The 13,026-nt window shown below is 34.9% G+C and overlaps 1 protein-coding gene across 1 annotated transcript in view; it reads left to right on the forward strand.

Moving 5' to 3' along the window:
* Positions 1–2,273: 2,273 nt before the first annotated feature.
* LOC110021694 (diacylglycerol O-acyltransferase 2D-like) overlaps positions 2,274–13,026 on the forward strand; it is a gene marked incomplete at its 5' end in the record, with an annotated part of 15,210 nt that continues 4,457 nt past the window's right edge. The window contains 5 exons of the mRNA XM_020720287.1: positions 2,274–2,572; positions 2,646–2,720; positions 2,810–2,895; positions 4,306–4,412; positions 4,557–4,712. Of these exons, the coding sequence (XP_020575946.1) occupies positions 2,274–2,572; positions 2,646–2,720; positions 2,810–2,895; positions 4,306–4,412; positions 4,557–4,712 (723 nt within the window). The remainder of the gene's footprint in view (positions 2,573–2,645; positions 2,721–2,809; positions 2,896–4,305; positions 4,413–4,556; positions 4,713–13,026) is intronic.

Consider the following 13,026-nt stretch of genomic DNA (forward strand, 5'->3'; position numbering starts at 1 on the left):
TGCCACGGGAAGTGAAAGCATTTGAATGTTGACGAGTAAATCTGGTTGGTCTGTATTCCTTACTTGCCAGGCTACTCAATTTCTAACCTCTCAGAGTAGAGAGCATAGGGATGTAAATCAGTTGAGCCTAGCTCGAGTCATGCTTAACTCAAGCTCGGCCTGTTGTCAAACTACAAGTCTACAAGCTCGAGCTCAATTGACGAGCTTTAGCTCTGCTTACGGTACCAACAACAGACTTGCGAGCCAACGAGCCGTGTGTTAACATGCTCAAGCTCGAGCTCGAGCTCGTGATACGATATGCTTGACTCGTGACCTCGTTAATCAGTCAAGCTTGAGCCGGCTCAGCTAACTTACACCCTTAAGAGATCATTTTGTTTTATTTTTACAAGGAATCTCTGATCATCACTCATATAGATTTAATAATTTATATGATTTTAAGTAAAGTCCCCACAAAGTTGGAGGTAGGTATTGCATGTTCAGAATTTTTTTGTTTTTTTTATTTTCTTGCTTATAAGAAAAATCACAATGCAAATCAACTCTTCACCTAATTTATTTTTATTATTTATTTATTTTTTTAATTTTTATTCTTGGAAAAAGTGGGTCTAAAGGTAATATAATTAAATATATTAAACGGTCCAATGAGATATTATTATAACTTCTAAATTCAATTAAAGGTTTCTTAAACTCAATTAAAGTTATCTTCAATATCTTTATATCAATACAATATTTATAAAATATTATTACAAATCATAAAAAATGATTAATCAAACATTTTTATTTAGGAGATTTAATTCTATTTTATGAAAGATTATTTTATATGAAATCTAGCTCTATAATTTCCATAATCTTTCATTTGAGGAATACTTCTTGACATACCAACTTCACGGCCCAAATGCCTCATTTCATTTGTTTTAGAGGCTAATATGAACATAATACCAAATATTCAAAATGTTATCATAGTGAAATATTTACATTTAAGGAGAAAATTTCATATTTATGAAAATTTTATTTTAAAATTTAGTTTGAGTTCAACAGTGACAAGTTACATTAGTGGTTTTTAGAGTCAATTGTTTTTTCATAACCTAAAAAGGAATAAAATTTATTTCAGAAAAATATTGAGATGAAGTCTGCCTTTTTCATCATAAAAAGGAGATTTCTATTTTTTATGAACAAATTTGGGTCATAATTTTTTTAATTAAATTTTATTAGAATGTGCTAATTGTTGCTTTCTTTCACCTGAGTGTGTGCTGAATTCTCGTGCAACGCTAAGATGAGAATCCATTATTCTATCTCCGTGATATATTTATATAATTGACTCATATATATATAATTGATGATATTATTTTTTAAATAATTTAATTTTCTACAAGGCTATAAGATTTATATTCAATTAAATTATTAATTAAAAAATAAAATAAAAATGTATTAAATTCTATTTAAATGATTTTTTAATATAAATAATAAGATTTAAATATTGCCTCTATCCTTAATAACTTATGGCGGCGTGACAACGGATGTCAAAAGTGCTCATTATTCGCGAACAACTCGTGTTCGACTCTTTAAGCGAATGGGCCAACCACAAAAAAAAAAAAAAAAAAAAAAAAAAAAAAAAAAAAAAAAAAAAAAAAAAAAAAAAAAAAAAAAAAACCTCGATATATTAGCGAGCCAGACACAAATAATAATATTTTTTAACAAGGAGCCGAGGTTAGGCTCGCTCAAGCACGCTTCGTCACTCCCCTATAGATAAATGCATACGAATTGGTGGTTTCTGCGTAGATGGCTCATTTCACCTCTCCTCCATTTAAATCAATAGCTTCACAACTACTTAGAGCAGTCCTCTTAAGATTAGTAGAAGTTTAATTTGAGAAAACTATTAACTAGTGCTGTCAAAACAACTCATTGTTCGCGAACAACTCGTGTTCGACTCCCACTAGCTCATGTTCAGCTCCTACTATTAACATGTGCGGTGACATTTTAAAAACACACATGAACTGTTTGAATAAACTGCATTTTGATAGTTTATGCGTTTTGAAAACGCCGAGCGTTTTCACACCTTACCGCATCTATTTAGGTGCGGTGACAGCTTTCATGTAGCGATCTGAATTTAAAAAAAGAATAAAAATTTTTAATAATCATCACAGTTAACCTATCAGCAAAAATATAATTTATTAAAACAGGCCAGGTGGCCGGTGCATTTTCAGAGGCCACCACACTAAAAACAGCGGCCCCAAACGGAAGATTAATGTAGAAACAGTTCTGCTTCATAAAAATCAAACCTGAAAACTATTTCTCTTAATTTATTGCGTCCACCTTTCAGTTGGTCTAGCATTATTTCGCCAACTCCCAACCGCCCGCCCTTCTTGCTCCTCCATCCCAATACACAAGCAGTAGTCGTAGTCTTCTCTCTTTCTCTTCTGCCTTCTTCTTCGATGGCTTCGGCTGTGTTCAGGGCAACTGACTACTCGCCCATTCGCTCGACGCTAGCCCTAGCTCTCTGGCTCGGCGGCATTTACTTCAACGCCTTCCTCGCCATCGCTTCGCTCCTTCTTCTTCCCTTCCGCTACGCCGCTGTGTTCGTATCTGTCTTCCCACTGTTTTCTTCTCCTTCATTTCGCTTTTATTCTTAATTACCATTTCTTTTGCAGAGTCTTAGCGCTGCAGTTGTTGTTCTTGGTGATACCCCTCAATCATAAGAGCAAATGGGGACGAAATTTGTCGAGGTTTTCATTTTATTGTTCTTTTTGTTCCTCGGCTTGACATTTTGGAGTAAATGCTCCGAGTTTGTGATGAAATTATATCGGGTTTTCAGATTTATCTGCAAATATGCACTTGGGTATTTTCCTGTGACTATCCATGTGGAGGACACGAGTGATTTTGATCCAAACCAAGCATATGGTAGGGTTAGATTTATCTTTGGGTTGTTTGAATAGGAAAAAAATATTAAATACTACGCATGTAGAATTAACGTGGGTAGCCAATGAAATCACGTCACGACACCCCGCGCGATATAGAAAAAAAAAACGGTGCAGTAACACGGGGAATATTCTCCCCTGTGTTATTCATGTGTTATTGCGTGTTATTCATGTGTTATTAAGTGTTATTGTGTTATTATAACACCAAAAATATTCTCAGGACACAATAACACATGAATAACATACAATAACACCTGAGTAACAAGGGTAACACCTGAAAAACAAGGGGAATATTATCGATAGAGAAAAAAACGACGCAGTAACACGGGGGAATATTCTCCCCCGTGTTATTTATGTGTTATTCATGTGCTATTGTGTTATTATAACACCAGGAATATTCTCAGGACACAATAACACATGAATAACACACAATAACACATGAATAACACGGGGGAATATTCCCCGTGTTACTGCGCCGTTTTTTTTTTCTGTCGCACGGGGTGTCGTGGCGTGATTTCATTGTCTACGCACGTTACTCTACGTGCGTAGTACTGATGTAATATTTTTTCTTTGAATAGAGCTTCTTATAATTTGGCTTTGTGTGAACGGACGAAATTGGCGAAATTATTAAAAAAAAAATGCAAATAAAAATAATCGTGGATTCTGATTTGTAAACCTAAGTTTAATTTTTGCATGTTGGCTAGCATCAGTTGTGCAACAAATAGTGGTAGCAGAGATTGAAGAGCTCAGACATGTGTGTTAGTCGTAGTAATATTCTTTATTTCTTAGGATAAAAAAAAAACTATTTTATTTATGTGAAATGTACATAACTATCACACAACTCTTATGTATTTACATTTCTCACACTTAAACTTTTGTATTTACAGAAATAGCACTTTCGTGTGTGTTTAAACCTATGCATGAAAACCTATATTTCAATTTTAAAAAGTGATAATAGTGTTATGTTTGATGTGATATTAAAGATTTGAGTGCTTTGTGTGTAAATATGAAAGTTTAGGTGTGCTATGTTTATAACATTTTAAAACTATTTTTACTTTGGGACATTTGCATAGGTAACACATAATTCTTATTTATTTATGTACCTTACACCTAAAATTTTGATTTTTACATCTATAACACTCAAAGTTATCATTTCACATAAAAAATATCACTATTACTAACTTTTAAAAGTGAAATACGCCATTCATATAAATACATAAGAATTTAGTGTTATTTAGAGGAAATGCATTTACTTTTCACTAGAAATGAAAAAAAATGAAATTTTATATTATTAACTTTCTAAGACCTTATGTTGGAGGCCTTGTATATATTGGCGTATGATTTTCTAATTTAATTCACTCAAAAGTATGAGAGCTAATATAATTCATTGCAGTCTTCGGCTATGAGCCTCATTCAGTAATGGCGATTGGCTTTTGTGCTTTTTCCCAAGATGCTCGTTTATTTCCACTTCCAAAGATTAAGGTTCTTGCCGGCAGTTCTGTAAGGTTTCTTCCTATTTTTTTGAGTTTAAGTTAGCACTATTTTTCTTCAAGTCGAGCTTTAAGTTAGCTTGAATAAGTATATATGGAGTTTAACTGTAAGTTCTAAAATTTTACGAGTTATTGCCATATATTCTTTTCCCAGCTGTTCTATATACCATTTTTAAGGCAAATATGGACGTGGTTGGGTATGATTCCAGCCTCAAGGAAGAATTTTTGCAAGTCTTTGGGAGCTGGGTACAGCTGCCTAATTGTACCCGGTGGTGTGCGGGAGATTCTTTACATGGATTCTGATTCTGAGGTTAGGATTCCTGTCTCTTGGGTTTATATTTATGATATTTTTGCTGAGATGCACATGAGAATGAAGACTAAACTTATGCCATAAGTGAAGAATAATTGCACTAGTGGTGGCCCTTAACATTATCTTAAACTTTGGAGTAGATGCTGTTCATCAACCAACACATTTCTAAGAATTTCCTTTAGCATCTTGATAGTCTTCCTTTCTTGCCTTTTGTTTTTTTTTTGGGTGTCAATATTTTTCGTTTGATGTAAATGTATTTTATTTCATAGTTTTGCACTGGGATTTTTTCTTAAAAAAATTTTGCCTTGTGTTTTGTAATTATTTGAATTTCATCTCTGGAGATAGATTATTTTTAAAAACACTCAAAATAACTTTTTGATGCTTCAATTTTTAAAATATGAACTCTCAGCAGCCATACTTTGCAACCAAGTTGGTCATCACTTTGCCTCCGTCACCATTATTGATTGCCGCTTTGATGTCTCCGCCCCTACACTAATGACATAAAATTAACAAATGAATATTAAAACTAATCACAAGGGTACAATAGGTCCTATATACAGACTGCAAGACAACTATGAAAAGCCTATACAAAACCCAAATCCATTGACCTTGGACCGCATACTTTATAATCTACTTATTGCAATCTTCAGCGAAGTTCTCATTCCTATTATTCCCTTTCAAGCGAATAGGTTCTGGTTGAACTGTTAGCTTGGTCTGAAGTAGATTGAATCGTGGGCATGATAGTGGTTTGGTAAGTATATCAACCGTTTGATCTTGAGAGCTAATATGATGAACTAGAATTTGTTTGAGTTCATATGTTCTTTGATAAAATGATGAAAAATTTCAATTTGTTTTGTCCACGCATGAAACACTGGATTATTAGCCAGAGATATAATATATATGTTATCGCAGTATATCAAGGTGGGATGTGTTATTTGGACATCAAATTCTTGTACATGCCCGCACAACCATAGGACATCGGTGGTAGCTGTCGCCATAGCTCCATACTCCGCTTCAATCAATTATCTGGCAACTCTATTTTGCTTCTTGGCATTCCATGAGATCAACGTTTGATTAAGAAAGTAGCAAAACCAAATGTATATTTTCGACCTTTTTTAGCACTTGCCCAATTAGCATACACATTCGTCCTTAGAGTTAGATCACCCTGCTAAATAACTAGGCCAGATCTCAAAGTCCCTTGAATGTATCTGAGAAGTTTAGTAAGGAGTTGAAAGTGATAAATTGTTGGTTTATGCATATTTTGAGAAAGATAATTGGCATCAAAGGATATATCTAGTATGGTAATCGTTAAGTATTGCAAAGATCCTGTCAATTGTTAACAGAAGCTAGGATTATGGAATAACTCCATTTCTTTTGGTTGAATTGAATCCTTAGTACTTAAGGGAGTAGCCACTCCCTTGCAATTTTGCATCCCAACCAAGCTCAGAAGTTTTTGAACTTACCTATGCTGATTTAGAAAATATTCATTTTGCATCTTTATTACCTCAATGCCAAAGTAACACATCATGGGTCTTATATGTTTTATCTAAAATCTTGAATCAAGATTAAATATAAAACTGGATATAGCTGTGGTACAATTCCTTGTAACTAAAATATCATCTACATAGATTAAAACAAATATTTTCAGTTTATCCTTATGATATAGGAACAAAGATGCATCGACTTTACTGTTAGTAAATTCAGTTTCAATAAAAAAATGTAGATAGCATATTAAATCATTGTCTTAAAGCTTGTTTGAGACTGTAAAGGGCCTTCTTGAGAAGGCAAACATGTTTGGGTGTCGGGTGTCTTAGAATCCCTATGGTTGATGCAAATAGATGTTATCCTGAAATTACCATGCAAAAACATGTTGGAGACATCAAATTACAAAATCTCCCAATTATTATGAAGAGCTATATAGTGAACAATATCCTAATGGTAGAAATTTTAGTAACTGGACTAAATGTTTTAAAGTAATTGATCCCAAACTCTTGTTTGTAAACTTGAGCCACAAGTCGAGCTTTGTACCGAGCAACCTAGTTATTAGTTTTGAATTTACGCCTGTTTAAGGTGGCGGTTTCCCTGCGGTGCGGTTTCACACCGCAATTTGCGGTGTTTGTTTACAACGGCGCGGTTGCAGTTTGATTAATTTTATACAAAATACGGGCTGCAGGTTTGACACTGCGACCCGCGTTCTTCGCTATTACTTTTTCTTTGCTGCCCTCGTTCCTTTCTTGCTGCCCTCCTTCCCTCGACACGCCTCTCGTCCTAAAAATCTCCTCTCTCGAGCCCCTCGATTCTGTGACCCTGGTGCTCACCCTTATTTCCGGCAGCCTTTTGGTTAGGGCTGTAAATGAGTCGAGCTTGAGCGAGCTCAGGCTTGGCTCGTGTTTGGCTCGTTCGAAATAGCTCATGTTCGAAATCGGCTCGTGAACAATGTGTTCGTGTTCGACTCGATTAAAATATTCGTGTTCGTGTTCAGCTCAAAATTAGCTTGTTAAACTTAAATTAAGAAAAATAGATGTAAAGTGTGAGATTCGAACATGGATCAAATATATATAAAAGAAAAAAAAAATATAAAGTGCTCTAATTTTAACAAAATTATTATCACAATCTGGCCCGAGATTTGAACCAAGGAGCTGTTCGTGTTCGGCTCATTTATAATTCGAGCTTTAAAAAATTGTTCGTGTTCGACTTATTTACTTCACGAACGAGCCGAACAACGAATGATTCAAACACGAGAACGAGCCGAACACGAGCTGTTCGCGAACAATAAGCTTTTTTGACAGCCCTACTTTTGGTGGTTTCAGGTGGCTGTTGAGGTGAGCTTCCACTCTTCTCTCCCTCTCTATTTTATTCGAGTTGGTTTGGTGGTTCCGCGTAGTCTGCGCTCTATGCGGTGGTTCCTCTTCCTTGGTTTAGGTTGGTTGTTCTGGTGAACTTTCTATTCTCCCTCCTCTGTCTTTTATCCGGCTTGGTTTGGTGGTTCTGCGAATAGTGCCTCTGTGTGAGGATTCCTCTTCCTCTCCCCAGTGTTTCAGTGGTCTTTGAGTTATCTACTAGTTGGTTCTTGATTTTGCAATTGGATGCAATTGTTCAATTGTAGTGGTTTTTGATTTCGCAATTTGGTGGTTTCGGCCCTCTGCTTTTTGGTTTCAATGGACATTGGCTTTTCAGTTTGGTGGTTTTCGTTGTGACATACTTGGTAGATATTTTTGCTTCTTTATGCTGCATCCTGATGATTTTGGTTATGTGCAATGGCTAGTTTTGTGGTGGTGTTTGCATATGTGAATTAGAATATAGATGTTGGTGGTTGGAAATGCAAGTGAAAAGGAAATAGAAATGATATGCTTGGTAGGTCATTTTGCTTCCTGATGCTGAATTCTGTTGATGGCTTTGATTATATGCAATGGTTCGTTTGGTGTTGGTGTTTACATATGTAAATTAGAACATACATGGTGGCGGTTGCAAATGCAAGTGAAAAGACAATAAAAATATTTGCATATGCAAATTGAAGGCGGTGGTGTTTGCATTTATAGATTGGAAACATAGATGGTGGTTGTTGGGAATGTAAGTGATGTTGCCCAAATTATTTGATTTTTGTTGCACAAAATTTGGTTGGTGTTGTTGCCCTCAGTTAAGGTGTTCGTCATGTTGTTAGTGAGTGAATGTGCGGGTGTGTTGAGGTGGTGTTGTTATTGTGGATGTTTTGATGTGTTGATATGTTGATGTGTTGAGGTGGTATTATGGATGTTTTGGTTTGTTGATGCCTAGGGTATGTGGAGGTGGTGGCGGTGTTGTGGTGTTGTGTAGTGATGTGTGGGCGGTGTAGCAGTGTGGTGTGGAGATATTATGCAGGTTGTTGGAGGGGCAGAGTGATGTTATTGTGGCATTCTTATTTTTCTCTAAGTTGTGTTAAATATTTTTTATGACAAATAGTTATGTTGTTTAGTTTTTCAAGCAAGTATATATAATGGTTAAGACCAAAAAGGCCGGTTCATCTGCAATGTGGGATAAGGATAAAATAATAATATGTTACGACATTTGCTTCTAGGAGGTCGAATTGGGAAATAGGTTGAAAAATTATTTTAACACGGAGGGCTGCAAAATATTATTAAAAATTTCAAGGATAGTACAAACAGGGATTACAATAGGATGTAGTTAAAAACAAATGAATCTACTTAAAAAGGATTGAAAAATATGGAAAGAATTGAAGCGAGCATCTAAGAGCTTGGTTTAGGATCCATTAAAGCGAATAATTGATACTTCAGAGTGGCGAGCAGAGAGATTGTGGGTGACCATTTTTGAAAGATCCATTACTTTTCGTCAAATTTTCATATTTTTTGTTTCAAATGCATCAACATGTGCTATCACTTTTTAGGTGGTGCCAACTATAAAAAAAATTAAATACAGTGGCATTGATCCTGAGTTGGAAGAGAAGTTAGATCATATGTTTGGTTGTGTCATGACAATGAACAATAATGCATGTGCTTCTAGTGAGATAGGTTTTAGTGGCATTTTTGAAAACCTGACTACAGAACAAACAGGTGATTTTAATGAAATCCCCATCACAAACCTCTATGAAGTTGAATCCACTAGTCAGTCAAAGCGTTCCCGAGTTGAGAAAAAGAAAAAAAGAGGTAGCTGCTTTCATTAGAATCTAGATTTCACAGCTGGTGGATTCATGCACCGATGACCCCAAACCCATCACAAGCAACTTCTATCTAGCAGGTCATGTGTATTCTGGAGGCAACTTTAGAAATTTGATGAGAAGATGTCGAATATGTTCTCTATGAATTTGCTTGAAGACTGACTCGATGAGAGTTTTTCATTACGATGACCCATGACCATAGGGTGCATATTTATATTATTTTCATGAGAACAGTGATACTTGAGGGACATTTTACATTTTTTGTTGCACTAGACATTTTTATTAGTTTTTTGTTTTTTTTACTTTTTTCATTGGGACGATATTAAATTCGATTTGCAATTTTATTTTTCATTGTTATGTTTTCTATTTAATTCTCTAATTTTATTTTGAAGTTAATTTTGTTCATAATATTATATGATTGTAACTAATTCATTGATGCTTATGTGTTAGCTACTTCAACATCGAATTACATGCATGCAAATAAAGAAAACTGCAGGAGAGTTGCAGTTGTAGTGTATTTGGTTTACGAGTATTATAAGTCGTACATAAAATGCTCCCCTTGCATGAAATCCTCGTACGTTGTTGACAAATTGGTTGTGGAGTTGCTTGCGGGCCACTTAACGAGGTTTACAAATATGTTCAACAAGATAGGTGGTATTCATTGATCCATTGAAAGAACTAAACAAACATAATAGAATTTATGGCTCCACCATGAAGACTTCACGAGAGGTGTTAGCAATAACCCTTTACATATTATCATAAAATGAATCAATGCTTCTGTTGAACGATTTCTGCACTCTTCTAAAGCAATTTGTAGATATTTCTTAGTAGGGTTGAATGCACTTGTCAGTTTTTCATCGCAATGTCATAAAACCAACTGATTCTACATTCGAACAGGTCCTTACAGAGATTTCACACAATGCATGGTATGTCATATTTTTATGTAATTTCTCTTATTTATTACATTCAATTTTCAAAGGAATATAGTAGTTAAGTTACCTTTGTTTATTTTTTTTAGAATTGTATTAGAACAATCGATGAAATGCACATTAATGTACATGTTCCAAATAATGAGAATATCACATTCATTGGTCGTTGTGGGTCACTGACTTAAAATGTCATGGTAGTATGTGACTTCAATATGTACTTCAATTTTTCCATAACAGATTGGGAGGACAGTGCACGTGATAGTTGAATTTTCAAATTTGCAATATGAAATAAGAAATACAATTTTTCACATCTACTTATAGGTTTGCTTGAGACTGACCTAATTATCTATCTTTTTACTGCAACACTAATCATTCTATTTATATCAGACAATTATTATTTGGTCGATGCTGGGTATCCGTTGCAACGAATGTATCTGAAACCTTATCCTGATACGAGATACCACATACCTGACTTTGAGAGAGCTAACAATATCACGCGGGGCAAACAAAAAATGTTCAACAAAAGAAACTCCTCTTTAACCGCTGTTATTGGAAGGACATTTGGAGCTTGGAAGAAAAAATGAGTTATACTTCGCTATATGTTAACTTATCCGTTTCCCAAACAGACGCAGATTGTGATTGCCACAATGACTTTTCACAATTATATTATCCATCATCTTTGCCACAACGACATTGATTTTTATAGAGCGGATGAGGATCATTCACATGTCCATATTGAGGCGTACGAATATCGTATTTGACAGTCTTTGTCACAGACCGAAAATGAAGTGCCCGAGGGCACAATCAAGATGTGAAAAGGTGTAAGTGAGATGTCGGGGTTGAGGGAATGAATGATGGACGATATAGTTGTAAGGTGATCAGAGGGAACATTAGTTTATATTTCTATTTATTGTAATGGTTGTGAAAAAAATTCACTATTTATTGTATCTGTATTTTATACAAGTCATGTATATTTATATTTCTTATGCATTTAATATTTATTATATCAGTTTTTTATTTAAGCAATATGTACTTCTTTTCTTTTTGCATGTTTTTTTTTCTCACTCAGATTGCTGATAAGGCAATTGTGTATGCATATCATAAATATTGCATGTCTTTTTTGGGTGGGTTTTGGAGGTCTATGATGAAATGTTTGACTTTATTAGTTCTTCTGGATGACCTGTATGTTGTCATCGGTTGGTGTCATATGTGAAATCCTAATGAAAACAATCAAGTTCTACTCCTTTTTCAGTACAATGATTTTTGGGGTTCTTCTGGATAGTTTTTCTTGTTGATATGCAGATCTAACACACACGAGTTTGATATTACATGGTTTAAAACAACTAAAAACTCTTTTTTATAAGATTTGTTGTCTTTTTATAATGACAGATTTGTTGGTTTATATTTTGTTCTATGAGACCTCACAATTGCATAAAACTTCAATTAATTACTTTTTTTATTAATTTTTACTAGTGTTATATCCAATGATACGTATTTTTAAGCCTTCAGAAAAGATGAGCTTCAGAATTTTCAATATTTCCAAAGGATTGCACTGTTACTGTGGACTACAATGTTCCCTGCTTACTTTGTAGCGATTACATAGCCATGAGAGACAATTTTACAGGTACTCACGGAGAATCACATAATACTATGACTATTTTAGGTGAACAGATATGCTGGAAGATTCTACCGCCGAGAGTGATCGGGTATGGAGAGTATTCCTGGAGGACGGCTTATCTCGTGACTTACACCGTCTGCATTTTAAAAATAATGTTATTATATTTTTAATTTTTATTTTAATAATCATTTTTTAGTTTTGGTAATCATGCTACTCATTGTTTAGCGAGGTGTCTATCTTTATTTTGTAATGTTCAACACTGAATATTTGCTTTCAAGCATGAAATGTATTGATATGAATAGTTATGTTGCAAACAACATAACAATACAAGAGCAAAATGATCATTTGTTCAAAAACAACCGCATCACAACTGTTTTAAAACTGCAAAAAAAAACAAACAGACAACCAACTTATCCGCAGCAGTTTCCTGCCACAGTTTCTGCATAGCAGCTTATTAATAAGCTGCAGCTACCCCAAATAGACCCTTAATGGTAATGTCCGTTTAGACTCTATAATGGGTTGATCTGGAGGAGGAACAAATAACCTAGTTCCTTGTTGTTGAAGGGCTTGAAATTCTTCGGTCATATCTTCTCTCTATTGAATATGTTTGACGGCTTGTGTATAACATTTGGGATCTGACATCGAAGCAATAATATGTATTAGATCAAGTTTTTGGATAGGTTTGAGGGCACCTGTCTTAGATTTAGTGAGCATAGGATGAGTAGAATTTGAGACAGATCTTGGAGATGGGGAATCAAGCATGGAACTTGGTTGTTGAATATTTGCAAGCGACTCATTCATATGCGGATGGTTTAAAGTGGATACATGAGAAGCGGTTGATGTAAGGGTTGAATCATGAGTACTAATAAGTATACAAATGGTTGTATGAGAAGGGGCATGGGTCACAGGGGTCAATAAAAGTGGTGGGATGTGAGGGGGAACTTTTTGTGGTTGTGAAGGTTGGGCAGCAACATCACTTTTATAGAGAAAATGATGTTCATAAAAAATCAAATGGCAGGAGATAACTATCTTATCTGTGAGAGGATCGTAACATCGGTACCTCTTATTGGCTAAAGCATTCCTGACAAAAATGCATATGACCAACCTGGGAAAGAG

The sequence above is a fragment of the Phalaenopsis equestris genome, unplaced genomic scaffold, assembly GCF_001263595.1.
Source record: "Phalaenopsis equestris unplaced genomic scaffold, ASM126359v1 Scaffold000140, whole genome shotgun sequence".
Lineage (NCBI taxonomy): Eukaryota > Viridiplantae > Streptophyta > Magnoliopsida > Asparagales > Orchidaceae > Phalaenopsis > Phalaenopsis equestris.